At 42.1% G+C, this 26,663-nt stretch overlaps 2 protein-coding genes across 12 annotated transcripts in view; one reads left to right on the top strand and one right to left on the bottom strand.

Annotated features, from left to right (window-relative positions):
* Positions 1–1,107, bottom strand: part of TMEM68 (transmembrane protein 68) — a 34,355-nt gene extending 33,248 nt beyond the window's left edge. For 3 of the 8 annotated variants that reach the window (XR_009689529.1, XM_061123320.1, XM_061123327.1), the window contains exon 1: positions 931–1,078. The gene's annotated coding sequence lies outside the window, so the exon portion shown is untranslated. Of the gene's footprint in view, positions 1–930 lie in introns of all 8 variants that reach the window. The other 5 variants (XM_061123325.1, XM_061123322.1, XM_061123324.1 and 2 more) reach the window with 5 other exon arrangements.
* Positions 1,108–1,164: 57 nt separating this feature from the next.
* Positions 1,165–26,180, top strand: TGS1 (trimethylguanosine synthase 1). Of its 4 annotated transcripts, none has more exons than XM_061123315.1 (13): positions 1,169–1,412; positions 4,244–4,308; positions 6,015–6,187; positions 6,757–7,573; positions 8,176–8,293; positions 9,241–9,327; positions 10,533–10,707; positions 12,365–12,671; positions 13,006–13,161; positions 14,732–14,875; positions 16,754–16,970; positions 17,866–17,944; positions 24,955–26,180. In XM_061123315.1, exons 1-13 carry the CDS (start codon positions 1,309–1,311, stop codon positions 25,075–25,077), a joined length of 2,565 nt encoding a protein of 854 aa, XP_060979298.1. In that variant the 5' UTR covers positions 1,169–1,308; the 3' UTR covers positions 25,078–26,180. The 4 variants fall into 4 exon arrangements, with proteins under 4 accessions (XP_060979301.1, XP_060979298.1, XP_060979300.1 ...); XM_061123316.1 differs by lacking the exon at positions 1,169–1,412 and adding an exon at positions 1,462–1,515 and having other exon boundaries at positions 24,955–26,179; XM_061123317.1 differs by lacking the exon at positions 4,244–4,308 and having other exon boundaries at positions 1,192–1,412; positions 24,955–26,179.
* The last annotated feature ends 483 nt before the right edge of the window (positions 26,181–26,663 follow it).

The raw sequence follows: 26,663 nt of genomic DNA on the forward strand, positions 1-26,663 counted from the left end.
AGCAGAGCTGATCCAGTTTTCCACATCCTGGTTTGGACACACGTATCTTTTAAGTATTGATCAGCAGTCCTGTCTTACAGGCTGCAAACCTCGGAGACCGAGACAGTGCCAGGCGCCTCCAGAGTAGGTACCCACCCAGACTATTAACAGCACTGGTGAGAAGTCTGATGCTCATGGTTCTTTTCCATCCTTCCCAGCCGCCCTACGAAGCAGGTGCTACGCATCATCCCTACTTACAGACTCTGGCTTCCCTGGTGGCTCAGAGGATAAAGCGTCTGCCTGCAATGTGGGAGACCCGGGTTCGATCCCTTGGTTGGGAAGAACCCCTGGAGAAGTAAATGGCAACCCACTCCAGTATTCTTGCCTGGAGAATCCCATGGACAGAGGAGCCTGGCAGGCTACAGTCCACGGAGTCGCAAAGAGTTGGACACGACTGAGCGGCTTCACTCACAGCCAAGCTCGGGGGGCCAAGTGGCCCGCCCTGGTCGCGAAGGTGGTATGAAGGGCATCGACCAAGACTCCCTCCGAGCCGGACGCACGTGGACGCGGCCCCCTCCCCAAAACCACACAAGGGGGTGCCACTCGCATCCCCATCAGAGCGGCCCCGGAGGCAGGCAGGGAACGGAGACACCTGCCCCCCCCCCGCCCCCACCCAAGTGGAGGCCACACCCGCCGAACTGCAGCGTTGGGGCGTGGGGGGGGGGGGAGATGCAGGCCAACGTGAACTGGCTCGTTGTCACCCAGGCAGGGCCTCCCCTGCCGGCCACTCCGGGGCCCGGCCGAACCCCGAGTCCAGGGGGGAGCCTGAGGACTCCGCAGGGCCCCGATGAGGCCAGACGCTCGGCCTTGGGGCCGCTGCCCGGGAGACTGGCCGGGGGCCGAGGAGCTGCGCTCCTCGAGTTCGAGGAAGCCCAGGCGGGGACGACGCACCTAGAGCGAAAGGCAGAGGCGGCTCTGCTCGCCCTCACCCTGGAACAGCCGCGGGAGCTCCTCAGTGGCTCACCCGGGGAAGCGGAGACACTCGAGCGGCCGTTCTCCCCGAGCGACGCGGGAGGAAAAAGCCAAGCGCCGGCTGCATCCCGGACAGTGTTGTGTGCTACACCGCTCGTCGTCCCGCCCCTTCCTGTACCGCTCCCCAACCACTTCCGGCGGCTGCTGCTCGCTTGACACTCGCTTGAGCCATCCCGGGCCCTTGCCCTGCAGCCAGGGGTTCTCCCTCTGTCCGTCCCTCGGCCCCGGCAGCCGAGCCGTGGCGGGGTGGCCGGCCCGCGCCGTTTGCACCGTGGCCGCCTCCTCTGAGGCGCTGCGATGTACTGCAAGAAGTGGAGGCCTGTGGCGGAGATGTGTCTCTTCCTCGAAGACGTGCGGGAGGGCTCGCGCATCCTCTGCCTTTGCTCGCGGGCGTTTGTGGAGTAAGTCCGACACGGGCCGCTCGGTCCCCGAACTGTGGGGCTTGGGCTGCAGACCCGTGGTGATGGAGCCCTAGGAACCGCGGCCAGCGCGTCCGACCCTCGGGTACCGTGATGCTTACGGAAAGGGGAAAACGTCCTCGGGCTTCAGAGGGTGGGGTGGTCGCCTGCGGCCCTGAGGTGAAGGAGGAAATCTGTTTTGTGGGCTGTTAGGGGAAAACATGGTGGCCGGTGGTTGTTATTTTACACTCGCCACCTGAGAGGACGGTTACAAGCAAGGGGAATGAAATGCGAATGAAATTGATCTGGAATGTGACCTCACAGGGTGAAGGTTTGAAGATGACTGACTTTTGATTAACATCTTTTTTTAAAAAAAACTGTTGGTTCAGATGGTAAAGAATCTTCCTGCAATGCAGGAGACCTGGGTTCGATCCCTGGGTCTGGAAGATCCCCTGGAGAAGGAAATGGCAACCTACTCCAGTATTCTTGCTTGGAGAATTCCATGGGGGGAGGAGTCTGGCGGGCTACAGTCCTTGAGGTCGCAAAGAGTCAGACAGGACTGAGCCACTAACACTTTCACTGGAAACTGAGGAAAGTGAAATAGACTTTCTGGTATTACACCCATGTTATGTTGTCTAGTGGTGACCTCTAGGATTTCATACAAAGCATAGCAAAATCATTTCCCATGGGTATTTTCTCCCACAACAGATTCCCAAACCAGAATTTAAGAGCACTGTCCTTAGAGACAGAATATATGGTTTCACATCCCAGCTCTGCGGCAAATGAGCTGTGTGGGCAGTGGGCGAGTCAAAACATCTCTGTGCTCCCCTTTCAGCCATTTTAGAAAGGATTCCCTTTCCTTTTGACTGCTTTCATGAATGCATGGTCCCTTTACAGTACAGAAATGGCTGCTTCCACTTCAGAAATTTCCAAGAATCATTTACTCCGCGTGTATTTTGACAACCCACATGTCTGGTGCTGTGAGAAAAAGCCGACTTAGAAACAGTAGTGATGGTGGTTGTATTCAAGGTATGATGATGAGCTGCTTGCCCAGGCCTCTTAGAGGGCAATGTCTTCCTGCCGTCACTCCACTGCAGGTCTGGTCTCCAGCCTTACAATTCAGTTCAGCAGTTACAGTTCACTTGGTGTTTATCATGTGCCAGGTCCGCGTGTATGTGTGTATGTGCTTACTTGCTCAGTCTTGTCTCATTGTGATCCCGTGGACTGTAGCCTGCCAGGCTCCTCTGTCCATGGAATTCTCCAGGCAAGAATACTGGAGTGGGTTGCCATTCCCTTCTCCAGGGGATCTTCCTGATCCAGGGATCAACCCTGCCTCTCCTGCATGGCAAGCAGATTCTTTACCAGCTGGGTCACCAGGGAAGCCCACCAGGTCCAGATAACATATCCCCAGTCACTCTGTTTTGTGGACTGAGTTACACTTAGCAAACTCAAAGATGGCTCTATAGAGATCTCTTAGCAGGTATAACAGGAAATTCTTTGAATACTCAGCATCAGAAATGCACCTTCCCTGGTGATGAGCACTCTTAGAGATGTTTGCAAGTTGCCCTAAATGGGAAAAAGAATTTCCATAGAAATGTGAGAGCTGGCAGTCTTTCTGCCTCAGATCATCTGTAGCTTTGGGGTAGACTGGTGACAACCTTGGGCACCTGTCTCCCTTGCTCCTCAGCCACGGACAAGGGTCTTCTGCTCCATCCTCTGGACCTGGCAGGGCCTGCTAGGCTGCCCCAGCACCTAGAAGGCAGGCAGGCAGGCTGCCACTGTGGGCCGCATGGAGCCCCATGTCCTTGGGTCTTGGCCGGCACACCACTGATGCCCTTTTGTGGCTGCCCTCCCACCCACTGGGGCCCCAAGTTGTTGGGGGTCAGAGGACATATTGCCAATTGCACTTCATCCCCTCCCCATTCACTGTCCTTCTAAGTCACCACCTACTTTATATTTCATGAAGTACCAAAAACTAAATAAATGGGGAATATGAAATACATCAAGTGTACAAGAGTTTTGTTTTGTTGGATTTATTGTCACTCCATTAGAAAAGTTGTATTAGGTCTTCTTGCAGATGGCCTTGTCATGGCAGATACAATGGAATGTATTACAGATTGATTTGCTGGTAGGAAGATAATAATAAAATAATAAACCCCCCTTTATTTTATTTTTTTTTATTTTTATTCCCCCCCCCTTTATTTTAAGTGTTCTGCTAGGTTTATTTTGGTTATGAAATTCCTCTCTTAGTAAAGAAGAAATTTAAGAGGAGATAATGTAAAGAAAAGTTTTATCTATTCACTGTTTTTAAAACTCACTGAGACCGAATTGTTTAAGCTTGATTTATGTTTCAGTTTAGTAAGAACTTCATTTTATGTTAGTCTCCAAAACAAGCTCAGACCATGACTGTCTTGTCTACTAGTCCTATTTGCAGACAGAGTAGGGTCTGCACATGGGTTTGTAAATCTGTAAGATAAATCTTCTGACATTTATGCTGACTTCCTACTGCAAATTTATAGAATATTTCCCTGTTTGTATATCACAAGGAAGATCAGATTCTTCCACCAATATCCAGAGCTGCCACTTAACTTTAATAATTAGTAGTTATCATTATAGTGTGCATTGCATAGGATTATACCAGATGTTTTACATGTACAGTCAATCCTTGTTAGAACCCTGTAGCTATGTGTTATCACCTCTGTATCACAGATAAGAATAATGTGTTAGCAGAGAGCTCTTCTGTTTTTTAACCTTTTTATTAATCTGTGCTGCCTTAACCTTGTTTTTTCTCTAGTTTAATTTTGTCAGTATTGACTCTTTAATTTGCTTCACAGAGATCGGAAATTGTACAATTTGGGACTAAAAGGCTACTATGTTAAAGACAATGACAACAGTGCAGGTAATACGGTATGAAGGCATATAGCCCCTTTTTTACTAAAATTAGCCATAATACTGTATAGAAAAGATGCGGAAGCAAAGCAGGGAGGTTATTTGACTGGTTGTAGTTTAAGCACTTGCCTTATTTGGGAAAGCTTACTTGGCTGCTCATGCATGGTGTGCTTAAGTTTCATATTATCAGATCCCAGTGCCCTGGCTCTGGCTTGGGTTTTGGTTTGCTGGCTTAGGTTACCCAGGCATTGGAGCCACCTTGCTCTCACAGCCTCCTTGTTTCAGTACTTTAGCAGTTTCATAGGTAAATGGTTCAGGGTCAACTCCAAGGGAATATCCACAGTCTGGCCTGAAGTAAGGGGGCTACCATCTGTATTAACTCTCCCACATAACAAATAGAATCTCGTCTACACTTTGAGCCTCACCCGAAAACCACCTGGGTCTCTGTCAGACTTCCCTGTCAGGACCCCATTTGTCCCTTCCACGTGGATCTTTATGTTTCTCCAGACACGGAGGGAAGACTGCAGCCCAAGGTGTAGTAGGTGAAACCAGCACAAGTAGCATGTCATGTGACCTGAGAAATTCCCCATCTCTCACATGACAGAGCCATCATTGCATCATCATCACTTACCCACCCGGTAGAATGTTTGGTTGTGTTTCAGTGTGACAAGTAAGATTCCTCTAGACCCTAGGGTCCCACTGAACATGAGGGAATATGCATAGCCCGAGGGGAACATAGAGCATATGTAGCTGATCCATCTGCCCTGTTTGTTCTCCTGAGCCTCCATGAGTTACGTGGGCTGGCGAGTGGAGTCTCTTTTATTACCTAGATCGGTATCTTTCCTTCTTTGGCTGTTAGTAGAATTTCTGCCCATAGGATCTCTTAGGCTTCATCTGTGTAGTGTAAGATTCCCATTCTGTTGCCTAAGATTGTTTAGCTGCAGTGCAGCTCAGCCCTAATTGAGTATGTTCATGTAGAGTGTTTTGTCTCACATTTTTTAAATAGAGCATTTGAGTGGCTTTTGTCCAATTAGTGCTATGATCTACTTTTGGATAACCATAATAGGATAAAGTAAAACAGGTTTTCTCTAATCAGGGAGCTTGAAAAGATCTTCCAGTTCAGTGGATTTCAGACCTTTTTAATAGTGAAACCTTTCATTAAATGAACTTTCCCACAGAGCCCCAGGATGTAAATCCCAGTTGAGATTGAAGTACCCCTGAAGGGCCTAAAGACCTGCCTCTCACTTTTCTTATTACCAACTCCTAAAATAACTCCCCAAGTCATCATGTTAAACCCACTGCTCTAGTGTAGCGGTGCTGCAGATGGGAATGTGGAAATGGGGCACATTTTCCCAGGGCCTCTCTGCTGTATTCCTTCCCACATCCTCAGTCCGTGCACAGCGCCGAGCAAGAGGAGGCGCTCTGTGCGGTGCGCTGAGTGGGCAGCTGGGTGGACAACGGCAGGCGGAGCCAGACTAGAAGCTGTGTCTCAGCTCTAGGAGGCTGTTTCCTCACTAGTCCACATTCCCATCAATTCCTTTTTTTCTTCCTTTTATTTTTTTTCCCCTTAAAAATTGTCACATTTGCACACCTTTACTTTGAGCAAGTCATGTAATAACTCTGGATCTCAAGTTCTTTTTCGTTAAAATGAGGATGATAAAACCTGCATTTAAATCTTCTCTGAAACTAAACTAACATAACAACCACTGTGTGTAGGAGAAAAAGCCACGGAAGAGGAGGAAGGCAGCCATTCCCAGGGCCCTGCAAAGCCCCACGACAACAGATGCCCAGACCCAGATGAGAGTGAACTGGATTCCGAGGCTGAACTCATGAAGAGTATGGGATTGCCCCTTCAGTTTGGTAGGATATCCACACATAAGAATTTTGAGGTAAGTATTAGTTTAGTTTAATTGTTTGTTTCTTAGGTTTCTTCATAAAATATCACACGGAATTTTTTTATCCCAAATCTAATGCTTTCTTGAATTAGGACACTTCCCAGGTGGCGCTAGCGGTAAGGAATCAGCCTGCCAACCCAGGAGACCTAAGAGACACTGATTTGATCCCTGGGTTGGGAAGATCCCCTGGAGAAGGGCGTGGCAACCCACTCCAGTTTTCTTGACTGGAGAATCCCATGGACAGAGAAGCCTGGTAGGCTACAGTCCATATGGTCGCAGAGTCGGACACGATGACTGAAGCGACTTATCACACACACACATACACCTGTTTTTAAATGTATGTATGTATTTATAACTAGAACTTATGGTTCTGGTTGTGATATGTCTCATGCGTGATGATTCCTCTTTTTAGGAATGTAGATAGTACTATTCACTTGTTTGTGTCACTAAAACCCAGGTTGGGAGGTTAAGGGTATTTTATTTAATGTCAAGATAGATTTAGATTCTGCCTATTCTTATAGTTTCTTAAGTGCAGTTTATATTCAAGTTATTTCTCTTTGTAGGAATCTATGAATACTAGAAACAAAGTTAAAATAATGAAAAAGAAAAAGAAAAAACATCAAAAGAAGTACTTAGATGAAATTAAGAGAGAATCCTGGAGACAATGTGAAGAAGATGACATTTCAGCTTCGGACGATCCTTCTTCATCTGAGAATGAGAACACCAGAAAGTACAAACTTCAAAGCCAAAAAGACGTTGAGGCTGAAAGTTTTCCCATTGAAAACACAGTAGGTCCAAAGCTGGAAATTACAGAGATGTGGGAAAAGTACTGGAATGAATACGGTGGAGGACTGCTGTGGCAAAGCTGGCAAGAGAAACATGCCGATCAGATCCTGTGTCCAGAACCATGGAATGTTCCAGACACAAAGGAGGAGTGGGAGCAGCACTACAGTCAGATGTATTGGTACTATCTGGAACAGTTTCAGTACTGGGAAGCTCAGGGCTGGACTTTTGATGCCTCACAAAGCCAAGATACAGACCCTAGTGGGTCTAAAATAGAAGTTGACAACAAGAAAGACGAAAATCACGTGAAAGCAGACGAACTTTTTTCTCCATCTTTATCCGTTGGCAGTGAAAGCTCTAGTTCAAGTGATAAAGATCACAGTGAAATTCTCGATGGAATTAGTAACATAAATCTGAATTCAGAGGAAGTAGAACAGAGACAACTAGATATTTCCCTAAGTTTTGATGGACGTCAGTGTTTGAGTGAAGTTCCCAGCAGAAGAGAATGCCCTGCTTCTGGCCACAGTGAACCGAGTCATGGAGGAACCACGGAAACCAGCTCGTCTGGGAGCAGAAGTACAGACCAGCCAGCTCAGGGTAAGATTGGCCTAGATTTTTGGTGCTTGTCTTTTTGTTATTTCCGTTATTAATTTAAGAGCTATATGAGAGACCATTAGATGTATTTGCTTCTTAAGAAAGAGAAGTTGTTTTTAATTAAATGTGACCATGCCATCTTTAGAGTTACTTAGATTAGGATTTCATCAAAGTGTGATAGCTAACATGTCACAGAGGTAACTTTATGGATTAATTTGTATAGATTTGGACAGCCGTGAGGGAAAGTAGTTTCACAGTTCACTTTTTTTTTTTTTTATCATTTTATCATTTGAGGGATCTTAGTTCCCCAACCAGGGATCAAACCCAGACCAGAGCAGTGAAGGCATGAAAGCACCAAATCTTAACCTCTGGACCACCATGGAATTTCTTAGAGTTGACATTTCAAGTAGTTAGATCATGGGAACTTTTAGACTTTCATAGACCTAGCTGTGGATTCTGTATGTGGATACACAGAATAAATAGATGTGGTCTGGCATGCAGTTCTTTTCAGAAAAGGCCCTGGAAGATGTTGATTGCCTTTGGAAATGACAGAAGAGTTGTCAAACCAGGGACGGAAACCCACTGTGATATCTCCACCTCTTTAGATTCACAGGAGTCCTCAGAAGCAAACACAGTCAGAGACGGACGCCACCCCAGTGGGACTGATGGGGACGATAGTGGAGACGAGCCGCCTGAAGAGAAGCGAAGCAAACTCAAGAGGAGGTGAGCCACTCACCACCTTTCTCTCCAGCTCACACCAGCACACTGTAGAAACTAGGGAGCTTCCTAAAGGGGAGCACACCTCTACCTGCTCTTTCTAAACAGCACGTGTTCTTGCTAACTCCTCAGTTTCTTAGAGGCAGAGACTATGTGTGTACTTGTGTGTACTTATATTCTTAGGACCTCTTAGGTTCTACATATACATACAGTCAGCTTAACTTAATTTGCAAGAGTTATTTCTCATCATTTTCATCTGTTACTGTCACCCATGTAGTAGAGATCACTAGAAGATTTCCACAAAAGGTGGGGATGGTGGCTCAGCACTAAAGAAGCCACCTGCAAGGCAGGAGACATGGGTTCCATTCCTGGGTTGGGAAGATCCCTGGAGAAGGCAGTGGCAACCCACTTGCTGGGAAATCCCATGGACAGAAGAGCCTGCTGGGCAATAGTCCATGTGGTCGAAAAGAGTGGGCCATGACTTAGCAATTAAACACAACACTGAGTTATTTAATATCACTTTCATCAGAACCTTCTTAACATTATTTTTTCTTCTGTAACTTTTTTGGTTGGGTTGATACCTCTCAAATATTTCATTGTTTGCTTTTAAGGAAAACCTCTAGAGATATCACTTAGGAGATTAGTTAAGGTTACAGGTTAACTGGTGTTTTTCCAAAAGAAAATGGAGAAATCTATATTTGTACCATGTTCAGGAATAGACATAATTACTTGATTTAAGATTTGAGTGCTTGTTACTGTGTCCCAAACACTACTAGGTAATTGATCTCATTTGGTAAATCCTGATTGAGCTACACTTCTTCCTGTCTTTCTGGGTTTGTGAACTGTGGTTGACTGTTGTGATGGGAAAGTTTACATGGGTTGACTTTTAATATTTGCCTGAACTGGTGGGCTCTATAGTTAATGGCTTATCACTGTTTGCTTTGTTTGTTTAGTCATGAGCTGGACCTCGATGAAAACCCGGACTCAGACTTTGACAACGATGGTTCTCTTCTAGGATTCAAGCACGGCTCAGGGCAAAAGTAATGTTCCATCAACGCTGTTTTCTTCTAGAAATCTTAACCACTCAGCAGTCCTCAAGCTCTCTTGATACTCAGATAGGGAATGGTGGTTACCTATTTCCTGGCATTTGAGGTGTTACAGTCAAAGCACTAACCTCTCTTGTTAGTAAAAATTGTAGCACTAACACTGTGCATTTGATATATTCACATTATTAACTCAGTTGCACTTCATAGCAATCCAGTGTTTTTAGTCTACAGAATTGTAACTGTCTCTTTGTACTCCAAGCCATATAATCATTTAAGGCTAGAGTTTATAGAAGTTAGTAATATAAAGGGTTTTCCTGATAACTGCTACATTTTAAAATTCCTGGCAGAAGTTATTTCTAACCACATGTAATTTTATTGAGAAATCACTTAGGTAGCTGTTGCTGCTATATATTCACAGAGATTTATTCTGTTACCTGGAATTAACTTAACTGTTCTTCTATTTGGCGCACACAATTTCACTTAAAAGAGAAGGGTAGGTACATTTTTTATTAAGTTTATAATATGGGTGGAAGATACGCTTGACATTTAAAGCCAAACTCTTCAGAGTTTATCTGTAAGTGCTGAATTATATGTTACACTGTAGGTCCCTAATAGTCTGTAGGAGAGGCAGTTAGTGAGGCTTCAGAGAGTCAACGAAGGCTTCACAATGGACATTTGTCTTCTGGGACTGGAAAATTTCAGATGGTTAGATCAGCAGATGTTTTCTAGTTACTTTAGTAATGGGGGTTTACTTCTTAGGTGAGTTCAGATTGATTTAAGAATCTAGTGGCCACTTTCAAGATAATTTGAACATACCCAGAATAGGGTTAGAAGAACTTTGGCATCACCTCACTGTGAGAAAAATTGTATTTTCCCTGACGAGCACTGGGGTTATAGTTTCCTGCTGTTTCTTTGTTACATTTTACAATATAATTTCTCCTTTCTGTTTTAAGTAAGATATGTTGATATTCCCACCTTTGGTTTTTCACATTTCCTTGAGAATTAATCTACAAGCTAGACCCTAAAAAGTCCTCTGCATGTTTAACTTTATTTCCTAATTTCCATAATTTAAAAAAATGAAATAAAAGTATTGACTGCTAATAGGAGATAGTGAAAATTGTTAGTTTCTTCTCTTTTCGTAAAAGAAGCAAATCTGTAGACCCTCATGTCTGAGTCCACTGCTTTTGGTTTGGTCACAGATATGGAGGAATTTCCAACTTCAGTCACCGGCGGGTCAGGTATCTGCAGAAGAACATGAAGCGGAAGTCAAAGTCCTTGGACATGAGACGACAAATCAATATGAAAAACAAGCACATCTTCTTCACTGAAGAGTCAGAGAAAACTGGTTTTAAGAAAAGCAGAACTTTGAGTAAGGTGTGTGTGACATTTGCTCTATATCTACAAACCCGGTCTCAGTTTGAGACCCTGGCTGCTTGATTGTTTGCAAATGAGAACCCTGCTTCTTCTGGTTGTCGGGGCACCAAAAATTCTGTTCCATTTGCTTCAAGGCTTTTTTTGTGTGAATGAAATTTGCAGAGTGGGTAATTTGGGGGTGGTCTGATGGGGATGTTTGAAATCTACAAAGTAGTAATGTGGAACAGTAAATAGGTGATGTTGTCTGATGTGTTCAGTGACATCTCATCTGTTTCAGGCTAAGTACCATCCTGGAGGCTTGATATCTGACAGCAGCTTTTGTAAGCCTTAATCTTGAGGTCTTCTAGAGGTGATCAATCTTAACTTTGCACTGACAAGTTCACCCTGATGTCATGAGCCCCAAGACTAATTTAGTGACTCACATTGTTAACTGGAGCACGCACATCCCCTCTCTCGGATTTTACTGTACCAGCCTTCTGAGTACCTAGGAAACAAAAGTAATTAGAGTTGCTTTTGCTTGGTTTCATGAGTGATCCTTCTCTGTGATAGAAAAAGAGCACCATCCAGTGAGCAGTTTTGTATTTGCCACCTTTGGAGCAGCTCTGTAGAGCAATGAAATGAAGTCTCAAGCCCTGTGATGACTTTCTTTTACCCTTAGGGTACATTATCTTTTCTTAACTTCATCATCCTTCCAAAACATGCTACAGATTTATCACTGGTTTTAGTTTTACTGTATTTCAGATTGCTTGGTTTGTGGTATTATTTTACTATGTGAGTGGCCCTGGCTATATCTGAAACAAATTTCCTAATACCAGTTAGATCAGTCTTAACAGGTCTTCCTATACTGTGTTGGATATGGTAGTCCCATACATTCGTGCACAGACGAAGAGCTGAAACATAACTGCTGTGTGTGGCTGAGGAAGCAAAATCAGTGTGGCTGTTGTGCCCTTAGTATCCGATTGGTGCCCCCAAAGGAAGGTTCTGGGTCGTGGTCTCTGCCCATCGCCTGTCTGTCACTCTTACTCTCATCTCCTGACTCTTAGGAAGACCTGTTATGAAGGATATTCTTGTTAGAAAATTGCATGGACATGTGCATCATCTGACCTTGAGCCTTGTTCATGTTTCAAAGAAGAAACCTATTTCTTAGGAATCACTTTACTGACTCTGCTGCTTTGTTAGAAGCAGCTTGCATTTTCTTTAGATGGATTGACACTAGGTCTTTGTAGAGTTTATCTCTGATGCTGAGTACCATTTAACATAGATCAAATAGCCTGGGCCATTGCAGAAATTTCTGTATAGTTGGAAAAACTAAAGGTTATGGCTCAACAATAGGTGAGTGCATTTGTAATGGTAATGTATAGTATGGTTATATTGTTAGAAGACCTAATGGAAAGTTACTGGAACAGAGACCTTTATCCTCTTAGTGTTGAGTGCACGCAGGAAGGTCATCGTCTTATGTTTAAGTGAGATCATGGTATGTCGAGGTAACAGTGCATTTAGGTTGGAATTACTTATTCACATTAACTTGTATGATGTAGTGTACGTATCTGAGCTAATACTGTGTCACAGCTTGTCAACTCACAAATGGTAAAGCAGGTAGACATGTTCTTTGTAACGGAGAATTAATTCATGCTTGTAACATCTTTTAACATTTCAGGTAGAAAAATTTCTAAAATGGGTTAATGAACCAGTGGATGAGGAAGCGTTGCTGGAGTCGGTTTCTCATAAAAACGTGCAAGACACTTGCACAAGCAGTGGCTCAGAGGAGCCAGAAGTGTCTGTTGAGAAGGGGGATGACCCGGTGGAAACGAGTGAGGCAGAACCTGGACCGTGTCCTGCCGTGTGTCCATCTGGGGAAGTGGGAGCAGAGAAGCATGACGGGGCCAGCCCAGAAGCCACTGGGACAGATACAGAGGGCTGTGTGCCCCAGGCTGCTTCGGACCCTCGCCAGGCAGAGGCTGAAGGTGAGAATGTGCTCTCACTGTCATGGGCGGAAGGTCATTGTTCCTCAGTGTGCCTTTCCCTCGTTATCGTTTACGATCATCTACGCCTCCAGGCTCAGAGCCGCCTTGGCTGAACAAGCACAGTAAAATAAAAAGTTAACTCACATAGGGAGCTATTTGAGCCCCTCCATCAATGCCATTAGACTGGCGTCTGCCACCACACTGCTCTGTAGGCTGCGTGTTCTGGAGCGCAGCCCCAAACTCTAGTTATTTGATGTAACCACGCTTTAGATAACCTCTGTGATTTCCTCTTTCTGTAGTCAGCATCTGTAGTGGTTCTGTTCTTTTGTTCTAGCTGAAAGTCAGAAGAAGAACAAGAAAAAGAAAAAGAAGAACAAAAAGGGACTGAATCCACCCCCTGAGATCGCTGCTGTGCCTGAGCTGGTGAAGTACTGGGCTCAGAGGTACAGGCTCTTCTCCCGTTTTGATGATGGGATTAAATTAGACAGAGGTAAAGTGGATGTGTAATTTTTAACTTTGTTTTGAAATAATTTCAGATTTATAGAAAAGTTACAAGAATTGTGAGAAACTTTCATATCCCGTCTATTCAGACTGAGCTCTTTCTACCCTTTTGCCACATGTGCTTTGTCATTCTGTGTGTGTGTTTTCTGATCCAGGTACTCCTACCCCTTAATACTTTGGTGTGTATTTTCTAAGAACAATGATGTAACAATGATCAATTTATGTAACAATGATAAGGTTAGAAATTTAACATTGTTACCATGTTATAATCAACAAAGTAGTGCTCTCTTTTCATCAATTATTCTAATCATGTCCTTTGCAGCATTTTTCTTCCTTCCAGTGTAGGAGCGTATATTATATTTATTTTCATGTTTCTTTAGTTTCCTTTAATCTGGGACAGTTCCTCAACCTTTTTGCCTTTCATGACTTTGACATTTTCCAAAGAACAGCTGCCCGTCATCTTCCACAGTGTCTCTCAATTTGTATACATACATGTTTCTTAAATTCTAGACTCAGGTTTATTCTGTATTTTTAGCACAGTTGATAGATGATTAAACAGAACATCTGATGTGCAGAAAGCTGTAAGTTAATCAGTTAACACTGGAAAGTTTGAATTCTTTCTCCAGCTCTCCTACCATGACCTTAAACAGCTAACTTACACTCAGTTGCACAAACTGACACTTATTTTCGTGTTGGGGCTACTTAAATATTGGTCTTTATTAACTGTCAAAATCAGGAGGTACTGATCTGTGGTGGAGTTTCTGAGGTTCCATGAACCTCTTAAAATTATTTGTAAAATATTGTATATCAGGGAGCATACATAGAGTTTGTTGGGGAAATAAGACTGAATAGAAACTGATAATTCTTTAATAGGAGGTTATGTGTTTATTCTTCTAGCAGTGAGGAACCATTTAAAGTTTTGGTTAAAAAAACAGGGGGAGGGAATAGGAAAATTGGTGCATCATTTTTTGTTCAGAGAAATATCATTCTGAAAAATGTAAATTCCTTCTGTTGGACAAGGAGGAGGGCAGTGTCCTTTTCCTGTGGAGTGGACACAGGACTTCATTTCTGAAGATGAAGACAACCCTACAGTCCTGCTGTCACATCCTTGCTTTCTACAGATTTTGCCAAGTGTCTGGTACAAATCTGGTTCATTACTTCCCCTCTAGGAATGAATTAATTGCGAGCCTCAGTGAAGTTTGGGGATTTGATCAGCTAGAACAGCTATCTTTCTATTTTCCACGATAGGCAGGCAGTTGTTACTACTTCAAACAGAAAAATCAGTATTACTTTCAGTTATTGGAGGGGTTTTGTAAAAGAATCAGGCAAGAGTAGAGGTGGTTGTTTATGTGGAAATTGGGACTGGGGATAGTACTGCTCTGTTTGTAACAAAATTTGTAGACCTTTCTTTCAAACTGGATAATATATGATTTTTTGAAAAGAGAAACTGAGTTGTTTTTTAGGTATTTATTCAGTAGTATACATCGATGTTTGCTGTGTCTGTGTCTGCCTTGGCTTCTTGACACTGAATGTCCTAACAGAAGCCTCTCCGTTTGCAGAGGGCTGGTTTTCAGTTACTCCCGAGAAGATTGCGGAGCATATCGCAGGCCGGGTCAGCCAGTCCTTGGAGAGTGGCACTGTGGTGGACGCCTTCTGTGGAGTTGGAGGAAATACCATTCAGTTTGCCCTAACTGGGAAGAGAGGTAATTGGTCATCAGTGGTTTACTCATTAATTAATTTCAGTTTATTCATCAGACGCTTCATTTTCCTTCAGCCCTATCTTTACTGAGATATAATCATTGATAATTTAATGCCAAATATTTAACAATAATAGTATATATTAAGACTACACTTTGTGTACTGGTGTAAGTGTTTAATATGTATCAGTGTATTTAGTCAACAGTCTTGTGATATGTATCTTTCATACTTTCTGGGTTTTACAAATAATCAGAAATAAAACATGCAATAATGTACCCAAGATCACACAGACCCAGCTCAGCAGTGGCAAGATTATAACATGATATAAAAGTAAAACTATTAAAATGGGTGACTGTTCTCTGGAAGAAGAGAAGCGTAGATGGTGCAGCAGGGGAGGTGGGGTCCAGCTTTGCCCTCACCTGCTGTATGATTTTGGACTTCCTTTAATCTTAATGGAAAGGAGACATTAAATTGAGAGAACCATGTGTTACCTTTCAGCTTTGACATCCTAAGACACTAAGAACCTTTTAAATATTAGACTGTCCTCATGGTTGTTTGACTTCGGAATCCCAGAAAAGAAAACTTGTTACTAAATATCTGCCAGGAACTGTGTCAAGTAGATGGGTACATGTGCTGTTTCCTGGGTGGGTTTCGGGGGAGGCTTTATGAGACTGGACAGGTGGCCAGGAGCTGCCGTTCTTGGACGTTGCAGTCCCCCGCAGTGTCCTCCAGCACCTGTCAGCACTTCGTTCACCTGCCAGTCTGAGTTGCTCACACTGTTTGGCCTGAAAACAAAGATGGCTTCCAGGAGAGCACAGATGAAAACAGGGGGATTAGCCAAACACAGTTGGTGTTGAAAGTCACTTTTTTCTGTTGAACTTTTGCTGTTGACAAGGTATCTCTGCATCTGTCTCCATGCTATCAATTCAGCAGATTAAGCAGATAAAAAGGACCTTGTCCCTTTTATAAATATGACTGTTATTTAGAAGAATAGTGTTGTGGATGTATGATTTTGCAACATAGGGTTGGCGCCAGTGTTCATTGTTCCCGTGATTTTACTTAGTGCATTATTTCCCCAAAGCATTAACAAACCTTGAAACCAACATTTTCTGTAATACAGCTGTTTCCTTGTCAACCATGGTATATGCATCAGGATTGCACTCCACCCTTGCAGACATAAAATATTGCCACTAACATCCTGTTGCACACACAGGTGCACATGAGTAATTTACTGCAAGACATGAGTGAGTTGGAATTAACTTACGTTTGCGTTGCTAATTATGAAATTGAAGTAAATTAACTGAGAGTCCATATGGTAAAAACATGATGTCTGTTCCCTCTTCCTAAAATGTCTCATTAAACATCACCAGCAGGTGTTTTTGCATCTCTTCTTCATAGGTTGGCTACATAGGTTTGTCAAAAAGTGTTTTATTTGCCTTTCTGTAGACATTGTCAAATCTGTCTACTTTTGGACATTGCCTCATCTTGAGGAAATTGGTCTTCTCTGAAATCTTAGCATTTCTAAGCTGTCTGTGCAGCCATCACCTTCCCAAGTGTCTACCATCCAGCTCTCTTGACCACAGACCAGCCTTGGGATGCTGGGTAGCCACCTCACTGCTTGCCTTGGCCCGGCGGCCTGAATGAGATAGCTCTGCAGGCCACGTCCTTAGTCTTGTTTTCTTGATATAGCACAGGTAAATCTTCCTAGGTAGGGTGAAATTTTTAAATTAAATTCTCTCATTTATGTGACCAAATCTCCCTTTAAAAAGTCTTTTTAAAAGGGACTTAAACGCACAGAAAATAAAGATTGCTCAGAAGATGAACTCATCCGTATAACTGACAATCAGTATCATTGAACTCCTCTTTCTTGTTCCTATTTTTAGTGATTGCCATCGATATTGATCCTGTTAAGATCGATCTTGCTCGCAATAATGCAGAAATTTATGGCGTAGTGGACAAGATCGAGTTCATCTGTGGAGATTTCCTGCAGCTGGCTTCTAGTCTAACGGCCGACGTTGTATTTCTCAGCCCACCTTGGGGGGGACCAGACTACGCCACTGCGAAGATCTTTGACATCAGCACCATGATGTCTCCTGATGGATATCCTTTGGAAGTCCTAGAGTTCACTTAAACGGTGGTTGTGGAGAGGAAGTGTGTGTGTGTGTGTGTGTGTGTGTGTGTGTGTGTGAAATTAGTGAACAGGAGTGATGTTAGCTAATAGCACTTGATAGATTCCAGTTTGTTTTGCATAAAAATTAACTGGTGATTGATCGCCAAATGTTACAGCAAATATGAGGTTATATTTCCATTTTTCCATATTTCCATCCTAACCCTAACCCTAACCCTAACCCTTCGATCTTTCCCAGCATCAGGGTCTTTTCCAATGAGTCAGTTCTTCACATCAGGTGACCAGAGTATTGGAGTTTCAGCTTAATCATCAATCCTTCCAATGAATATTCAGGACTGATTTCCTTTAGAATGGACTGGTTGGATCTCCTTGCAGTTCAGGGGATTCTCAAGAGTCTTCTCCAACACCGCAGTTCAAAAGCATCAATTCTTCAGTGCTCAACTTTCTTTATAGTCCAACTCTCACCTCTATACATGACTACTGGGAAAGCCATAGCCTTGACTAGACGGACCTTTGTTCTGTTTTAGGTCCCATTAGAGGTACTGTTGGGCTTCTCAGGTGGCTCAGTGGTAAAGAATCCGCCTATAATACAGGAGACCCAGGTTCGATCCCTGGGTCTGGAAGATTCCCCTGGAGAAGGGAATAGCAACCCACTCCAGTTTTCTTGCCTGGAAAATTCCATAGATAGAAGAACCTGGAGGGCTGCAGTCCATAGGTTCTCAAAGTTGAGCATGACTGAGCAACGTACACACATAGAGCACTGTTCCATATAGGAATACATTTGGATTATGATATAACAGTTGAAGAACATATCTCTGTTCAGAAATCAACTGCTGTTTTTGTTACTTTTCCTTAACTACTGTCCACCTTTGAAATTTTCAGACTTTCCCAGAAGATCACTAAAAATATCGTTTTTTTCCTTCCAAGAAATGCTGATGTCGACCAGGTAAGCCGTTACTGAAGATCTTCTATAAACCTCTGGTGTGACTGTTACAGAGACTGGACAGAAAAAGATAGAGAGTATTTCTTTACTTGAGAGCATATTTATGAGATGTGCCTGGCTTTTTTTTTTTTCTTTCTATTATTAGAAAACTGGAAGTACTTAGCAGTTAAGTCTGCCCATGCCCATTTCATCCTGTTCATCTCCTTGGCTCCTGGCGTACATGACCATAAACAGAACACTCAGGGCTTTTCATTCCATGTCCTGAAAGGATGAATGCATTGTGTTCCAGTCTTGCACACTTGTCATAGCCAAGATATCTTTACTGAAGCCTGCCTTGAGAATAGGTGTTAGGTATTCCTGAAAATGATAGGTTCGATGGAAATACACAGACAGATGAAACCTTAATGTGACCAACAGTTTTTTCTGTGGTCTTGAGGTGTAGGGTCACTTGACTAACATTCACATGTCCTTGTTCTGTTCTTATCACAAACATTTATTTTAAACATGTTGGTTTTTTCCCTAGAATAATAACTGCTTCACAGAGATCTGAGGATGTCTTGATTTCATGCTTTCGTTGATGTGTTTTGTAGTTACTTATCACTCCACTATTCTGGCCTGGAGGATTCCACCAACTATATAGTCCATGGGGTCGCAAAGAGTCGGACGAGCGACTTTCAGTTTCACTTTCATCACATATCTGCTTTGTGCTAAGTATGCTGTTGAGAATCCTTGGTCTTTCATCTTTAAGTTTTACTCCAGCATTGCTGGGTGTTGGTTTTTCCTTTCTCTCCCATTTGACACTCTGAGAGCTGACTCTCACTGAGCTTTGTTCATCCTATTTTACTCTGAAATTATCTCCATTATTTATTCAGCTATGTTCTCACCATCTGTTTCCCTTTATCAGGGCATCTGTTACATGAAAGTTAATGTCCCATATCTGAATTTTCTGGTGTTTTGTCTCCTTTTTCCTTCTGGGAGATTACTTCTTTCTGTTCTTCATTCCTCACATATATAAATTCTTTCTATCCCATCTAATGGGTTTTTTGAAGAATAAATGAAATAAGAGGTAAATCATTTTTCACAGTCCCTTCAGCCCTTAAATGTTCAAAAATTCTTGTGTCTGTTACTCAGAAGATCCTGTCATAAAGTTGTTGTGGAAAGAATGTAAACATTACTAAGATTTGGAAGAGGAACAATAGGTAAAGATACCATGATTTCTCTAGAGGGGAAAGTGCACATCTTTAATATTTGTAAAATGGGGACTTCCCTGGTGGTCCAGTGGCTAAGACTGCTGCCACTGCAGAGGGCATGGGTTCCGTCCCTGATCAGGGAACTAAGATCCCACGAGCCACGAGGTGCAAACACCACCCCCCCAAAATTGTAAAATGACAGAATCTAATTTATAAGCACACATTCCAGATTGTAGATTTTTCTCTTCTCCTTTACCAACCAGTAACACTTAGGTAATGAACATGTACTTGTGTTAGTTTGTTATGCTTTCCTATCTCTGCTTCATCTGCTTAATCTTTGGAATGCTGGGTTTCAGATCTGGCTGCAAATTAAATCACCTGAGTAGGTTTTTTTTTTTAATTGTGGTAGGACATTCATGGCAAAATTCACCCTAAATCACTCTGAAGCATACAATCCAGAAGCATTGAATATATTCATGTTGTGGTACAGTCATCAGCATCATATGTCTCGGGACTTTTCTCTTTTCTGATACCGCAGCTCTGTACCCGTCACAGACTAACTCCACATCCGTCCACCACTGCCCCCAACACCCAGCTTCTACCCTCTGTGTCTGTAAATCTGACTACTCATATATACCTCAGTAAATGGAGTCATAGATATTTGTCCTTCTGTGTCTGGCTATTTTCACTTAGTATAATGTCCTTAAGGTTCATCCATGTTGTAGCATGTGTCAGAATCTTCCTTTATTTTTAAGGCTGAATGACATCCTGTTGTATGCACACACATTTTGTTCGTCCTGTCACCTGTCTGCACACATTCAGCGTTGTTTCCACCTTTTGACCGCTGTGGATAATGCTGCTATGAACACGGGTGTACACACGTCTGGTTAAGTCCTTGCTTTCAGCTTTCTTGGTTATGTATCCACAAATGGAACTGCTGAATCACATGGTGATTCTATTTTTAGGTTTTGGACTGCTCCCCACAGCAGCAGAATGACTTTACATTCCCAGCGGTTAGTTCACAAGAGCTCTGACTTGCCCGCAGTCTCAGTAACACTTGTCATTTTGTTCGGTAGTAACTGTCCTAGTGGGTGTGGAATGGTACCTCACTGTGCTTTTGACTTGCGCTTTCCTAAGGAATACTGAGCATCTTTTCATGTGCGTGTCTGCTGGGTATTAACCCTTTTTTGGACATATGCTTTCCCAGTTTTTTCTCTCATCCTATGGGTTGCCTCTGAAGTGTTTTTTGTTACTCTTGTTGTTCTGGCCACACCACACAGCTTGGGGGATCTTAGTTTCCTGACCAGGGACTGAATCTGAGCTTCCTGCAGTGAGGGTGCAGTGTCCTAGGGACTGGCTCACCAGGGAATTCCCTCTTTACTCTCTCAGTAGTGCCTTCAAATGCACAAAATGTTTTCATTTTGATAAGTTCAACTTAGCTCATTTTCTTGTTTGTTGCCTGTGCTTTTGATGTCATCTTCAGAAATGGCTGCATTCTGAATTCAGTGTCTTGAAGATTTTCTCCTGCTTTCTTCTAAGAGTTGTACAGTTGTCACTGAGTAGCTTTTAAAACTGCTGACACTCAAGTCTGCTGGAGAAGGTTCTCTCCAGTTTACTTTCTGGGATGAGGCCCACACATGAATTTCTAAACCCCCCAAGTGATTGTCATGTGCCACTAGCAGTGAGATGCTCTGGGTTAAAGGAAGAGGAAACAGAATGAACAAGTCTGCGCTCTTCCTCTGAGTTTTAAGGGGATGGTCTTAGATCTTGGTGCTTGTCATCTACTGGCGAGCCTTTGTGTCTGAAGGTCGGGTCTCTCAGGTAGTGTGTGCTATGACAGGAGAAAAAGCACTCTCTCCTGGCTTTATGTATTTTTATATCAAATTGAATATTAAACCTAACATCTGCTACTCATGTGACTCAGATCTGCGTTCTAGATTCCAAGATAAGGCTGAGCTTATTCCATAATTCTGTTTTTCTCACATGTAAATATTACACATCAAGAAAAGGAAAAAAATTTTAAGAAATTGTACATCATAACTAGTCTCACTAGTTTAAATGATCCTTTAAGGATCGTTTAAGGATCCTTCTATTAAACATTAGATGGGATATTTGGGTACTTGAATGACTATAGGAAATTCACTGTCACGAAAGTTTGAGTGAGTATATTTTTTCTAGTTAAATGAACGCTTGCCCAAGGAGAAAGTGAACTTTTTTCCTTGCATTTTGGTTTACTTCACACACCTGCCAGAATTGCAGTTGGTAGCTAGCTTATTCACATATTCTACCTCTAGAGGGAGTAATGATACTAGAGAATAATAAAAGTAAAAAAAAAAAACTTGAAATTTCAAATGCATTATACCAGTATTGAATTTGGATCAAATTACTGTGGGAAAGCAGCTTTTCTTTTTTAAATGAAGAAAATCTATCCACATATAGGATTTTTTTTTCCAATTTTGATCTGTTTGATATATTTTAATAACTTCCTTTTTGAATTTATTTTTAATTGGAAGATGCTTGCTTGACATTGTTGTGTTGGTTTCTGCCATACATCCACATGAATCAGCCATGGGTATACCACATGTAGGATTTTTTAAATGAGAGAAGAGATGGTACTGCGAGGTTTAGAAAGAGCAGAGTGGCATGCTTGACCTGAAGTCGAGTTCATGAGAGTCCAGTTCTTAGTTGTACTTCCTGTCCAAACAGACTGGCGTTTCTTTTGGTAAATGTAGTGTATGTAGGTCCAATACCAAAAATAGAGCCTGTAACTGGGAACTGCTGATTTTTATCTATTTACTTCTTTCCTTCCCTTCCTCTCCCTCCCTTCTCTTCCTCTTCTCCCTCTCCTTCCACCACCCCTCTCAATTTATTAAACTTAAAAAAGGGGAAGGAACTAGATGACATTTTGTCAGTTAAACCTACTAGTGAAAAATAAAGACAGCTGTAAATTGATGGCAGTAAGTTTGCTTGAAACAAAATATTATTTATTACCTTGAACTACATAATATTTAGTTACATAGTTATAATTTCAACTCCAGAATTCTAACCTTGAAAATGTATGTACTTGTGAAAATATCTTTTAGAAACACAAAAAGGCTAAGGTTAGAAATCATTTTTAAATAGAACACTTCAAGTAACATACTAATTTTGTTTTCAATTTCTTTCTAAACACTAGATGGGTGTTTTCAATACTTGCTTTAGTTGTCCATCGTCTGAGTGTCCTGGCTAGAATGAGAGATTCGTGAATGCATCCTTTGGTTTGGTTTTGGTTTTGGTGCACTCCACTGCCTACAACAAAAACCCTTGAGCCATTTACTCAGTAGTTGTTGAATAAAATAATCTGTCATAGACCTCAAAAACTCCCATGTAAGACATCTTCATTCCTTTTTCTACCTTAAACCCCCAAGTGCAGGAAACCCTACCTTCTCAGATTTGTTTTAATGTAATTCTGTGTATGAATTACAGGGTGCTCTTTTCAGGGAGATTGATAATATTCATGCTTTTTAGATTTAAGAAGCCAAACCTCATCTTAATGGCTTTCTGCATTGATGAGCAAGTTACTGGTAGAACTGAGATGTGGCCGCTTGCCTCTGGCTGCTCTGCCCTCCCTGTTCCAGCAGATTTTTTGCTGCTGTTTCAGCTCAGTGCTGCTCCTCTTCACCCGCCTCATCTCTTCTCCTTTCCTTCTTCTTCCTCTCAATCCCCACCCCATACCCAGAGAAGACTTCTGCTTTGCCAGTCTCAACTTTCTTTATGTAAATCACTATTTAAAGAAATGGGAGAAATGTTATATTAAGTTATATTATAACTTGTATTATAACTTATAATATATGTTATATTAAGTTATATCTTAATTCATAGATAAATTACTGTGAAACAATTATATTTTAAATATACTAGTCAATACACCTTTCATTGGTTAAGACAAAATTCTTCATTTGCCCTTCCTTGTGAAAAATCAGACTGGCACAAAGATTGCTGTTGTTTAGTCGCTCAGTCATGTCCAGCTGTTTGTGACCCCTTGGACTCCAGCACACCAGGCTTCCCTGTCCTTCACCATCTCCCAGAATTTGCTCGAACTCACGTCCATTGCGTTAGCAATGCCATCCAACCATCTCATCCTCTGTTGTCCCCTTCTCCTCCTGCCTTCAGTCTTTCCCAGCATCAGGGTTTTTTTTTAATGAGTTGGCTCTTTGCAACAGGTGGCCTAAGTATTGAAGCTTCAGCTTTAGCATCAATCCTTCCAATGAATATTCAGAGTTGATTTCCTTTAGGATTGACTGGTTTGATCTCCTTGCTGTCCAAGGGACTCTCAAGAGTCTTCTCCAATACCACAGTTCAAAGGCATCAGTTCTTTGGCGCTCAGTCTTTTTTATTGTCCAGCTCACACATCCATACTTGACTGCTGGAAAAACCATGTTTGACAATGCAGACTTTTGTCAGCAAAGTGATGTCTCTGCTTTTTAATACACTGCCTAGGCACAAAGATATCAGAATAGAAAACGAAACACTTCTTTCTTCCTAATAATTGCTGCTCTGAGATGACTTCACTATTTTTCATTTCTAGTTTCACTTTAATTATCTTATGCCTTTTTAGTTAATAGTGGGATATATACGTGCTTCTTCTCATTGTAACAGATACTGTTTGACTTCTGCTGTCATCTATCCCTATTGATAAAAACGTGGCCATCTCTTTGCATCTCAGTGGGAGAGGTTGATATTGACATTGTTACTTTCCTAGTGGGACAACCTATTTTTTTCTTTCAGCATGTACCATGGAATGACCTTTGCATCTTCCCTATTTCTGTATCTGTGACATTTTTCTAAGAGGAAGTTGAAGTGCTTTAGAATACATGCTCATTGATGATACACAGTAAATCTTACTTCCTGCTGGAAGCTGGTAGAGCACATGTAATACCATTGAGATTAGATGTCTCACCTCCAAACCAGTCCCTGGTACTCCGGGAGCCCTCTCTCCCCCACTCCCTGTCTCCAGGTCTCTGACTCCCAGGCTTCCACTGCATCCCCCTTTCTCTTCACCCCGCTGCCACCCTCAACAAACTGGTCTCTGGTGATGTAGTCATGGTTAGAAGGGAGTGTATTTGCTAGTAATAAACCTGAGAGGTTAGACAAGAGATGCTGGACTAAAATGAAACTTTGTCCGTGTAAGGACTTGGGGTAGTAAAGCATTGCTCTTGTGAAGCATCCTTTTGAGGTTAACTCTTCGGAGGTGGAGAGATGGTGGTGCTTTTAGCTTCTCAATAATGGGGCCAGTCACCGTTTACGAGTAGACCACAAAAAGAGCAGTATATTTAATCACATAAAGGGGGGAGGGGAGACTTGAAAATATACACATCCAAGAGCAGCAGGTGGAGGAGGTGATTTAGGCTGGGAGAACAGCACAGAGGCCACCCAGGAAGCAAGAGTCAGGGCATAGAAGCTGGAGCTCCTGTGAGAGATGGACAGGTCTGTCTCGCTCTCTGATGTGTTCTGTCTTAATAAGTAAACCTGATATTCGGGAAGGATATGTTGATTTTCTGTTCCTCTTAGTTCTGTAACTTCTGGCTTTGGAGAGAGTAGGTCGTATACAATAACATAGCACCATGGTCCTACCCGTAATGTCAAAAGTGTCTGAAACAAGTGTTTCTGCTACCAAACACTTCACTAATACCCACCTGGAAAGTGACAGTGTTTGAGATGCCTCATTATTTGAAAGTCTTAAATAAAAAGCCTGAGTGGTATTGTCTGATAAAGCACCTGAGTGGAAGGTTTATTTTGAAATCATGCTTATGTACGTATGACTTTCTTCTGTTCCATTTTCAGGTGGCATCCTTGGCTGGGCCTGGAGGGCAAGTGGAAATAGAACAAAACTTTCTTAATAATAGATTGAAGACAGTCACTGCTTATTTTGGGGACCTGATCCAAAGATCAATCTCTGAATCATAAGTGAGGTGGGACAGAGACCAAAAGATCATGTAGCAGTCAGATTATCATTCACTGGAATTTCTCTCTGTGCTCACTGATGTTTTGTGCCCAGAGTCTAGTGGGTATTTGTGCCCAAATACACATTTTCCCCCACTGGTGCAATACTATGTGAAGTTTGCTTTTAAGCATCCATTTATTTTATAGTTAGTGTTTTTTAGGTTTCTATGGGAAAAAATGAAATATATTTTATAATGTAAAAGTTTATATTCTTTTTCTATTAAAATGTCAGTCAACAGAGGAAGAATATGTCTCTTAATTATTAACTAAAAAGTGTGTTCAGTCATTTTTACAAGTAGGTTAGAATTCATGGACATGGGGCTCTCTGGCCACTGGGGATGTGGGACCTTTATCTTCCAATAATACAGACGTATTAAACATTAAACAAAACATGGCTTTGGCTGGGATGGAGCCAGGGGATTGAAATAGAGAATTTCCAGTAAATATTAGAAAAAAATAACTTAAATAAAAAGCAACTGGTGGAGAATGGAGCAATGCTAACTTTAGTCTCTTGAAACGTCACAAAGTTTGCCTGTTTGCCTTGCAGTATGGGAGCAGTTGAACTGATCAGTAAGGATTAAATTAATTAATTTTTAATCTGCAACATCAAAATCTGTCAGCGTTCTAGGTTTTTATACTTTTTCATCAGGTAGCATTAGTGTCTATACCATAAACTTGTCACCATTTTTTAAACAATGGCAGCATTGGTCATCCACAGCTCTGTACATGGCCCTTAGCACTAGAATATGCTTATTGGCCTCTTGGGGTAGGAGACGGGAGGGGTAAAAGCAGATATCCAAAATCACCAATTATTTTTTAGTTTTTGTCACTTAATCTTTCATGCATATACTTTGTCCACAATGCATTTCCATGCTTGTATGTTGCTATTGTTAAAATTAATTTGTCTTACTGAACATATATGACCGTATGCAAATAGAACAGGAAGCGCCCGCTGATGGCACAGATATAGCTGACTTATAAAATGACTCACTGATAGATTATCAGTAGTCCAAAGAACTTATCAAACAATCCCATTGTGCAAACAAAATCTTCTTTAGAAGCCAAATCGTGTTCTAGTCCAACTTGTTTTGTTTTTTTCTTCTTACTATGAAACTTTTTAAAACCACTTTTATAAAAGTGAATATATATTCCAGCAATTTAAATACAAAGTTAACACACCTACCCTACCGTCCTCCCTGCCTCGACCCTTCCTCTGCATCCCCGTTGCTCACATTTCCACTCTTCTTCCCAAAGGCAACCACTGTTGACACTTTGGTGTGTATCCTTTGAGACACTTCTCTGTTCACTGTAACCTTGTCCTCACACAGTAGGGTGGTGTGGGATTGGATTGATTTTTGTTTTCAATGTCTTACAAATTTTTCCACAGAAATACATATATGTCTTCTAACAGTCACAATACAAATCTATGAGAATTTCTTTAACCATTACCCAACTATGAACTCATATTGTTTCCAGTTTTTGCAGTTGCAGATAGTACTACAGTGTATATTTTTAAGTAGCGTAGGTTCCTAGAAGTGGAATTTTTAAGT

The sequence above is a fragment of the Dama dama genome, chromosome 21 (assembly GCF_033118175.1).
Source record: "Dama dama isolate Ldn47 chromosome 21, ASM3311817v1, whole genome shotgun sequence".
Classification (NCBI taxonomy): Eukaryota; Metazoa; Chordata; class Mammalia; order Artiodactyla; family Cervidae; genus Dama; species Dama dama.

Coding starts and splice junctions, on each gene's coding strand:
- TGS1 (XM_061123315.1), top strand. CDS start 1,309: ATGTACTGCAAGAAGTGGAGGCCTGTGGCGGAGATGTGTCTCTTCCTC. Junction 10,708..12,364: donor AAAGCAGAACTTTGAGTAAG/GTGTGTGTGACA, acceptor TTAACATTTCAG/GTAGAAAAATTTCTAAAATG. Junction 12,672..13,005: donor TCGCCAGGCAGAGGCTGAAG/GTGAGAATGTGC, acceptor CTTTTGTTCTAG/CTGAAAGTCAGAAGAAGAAC.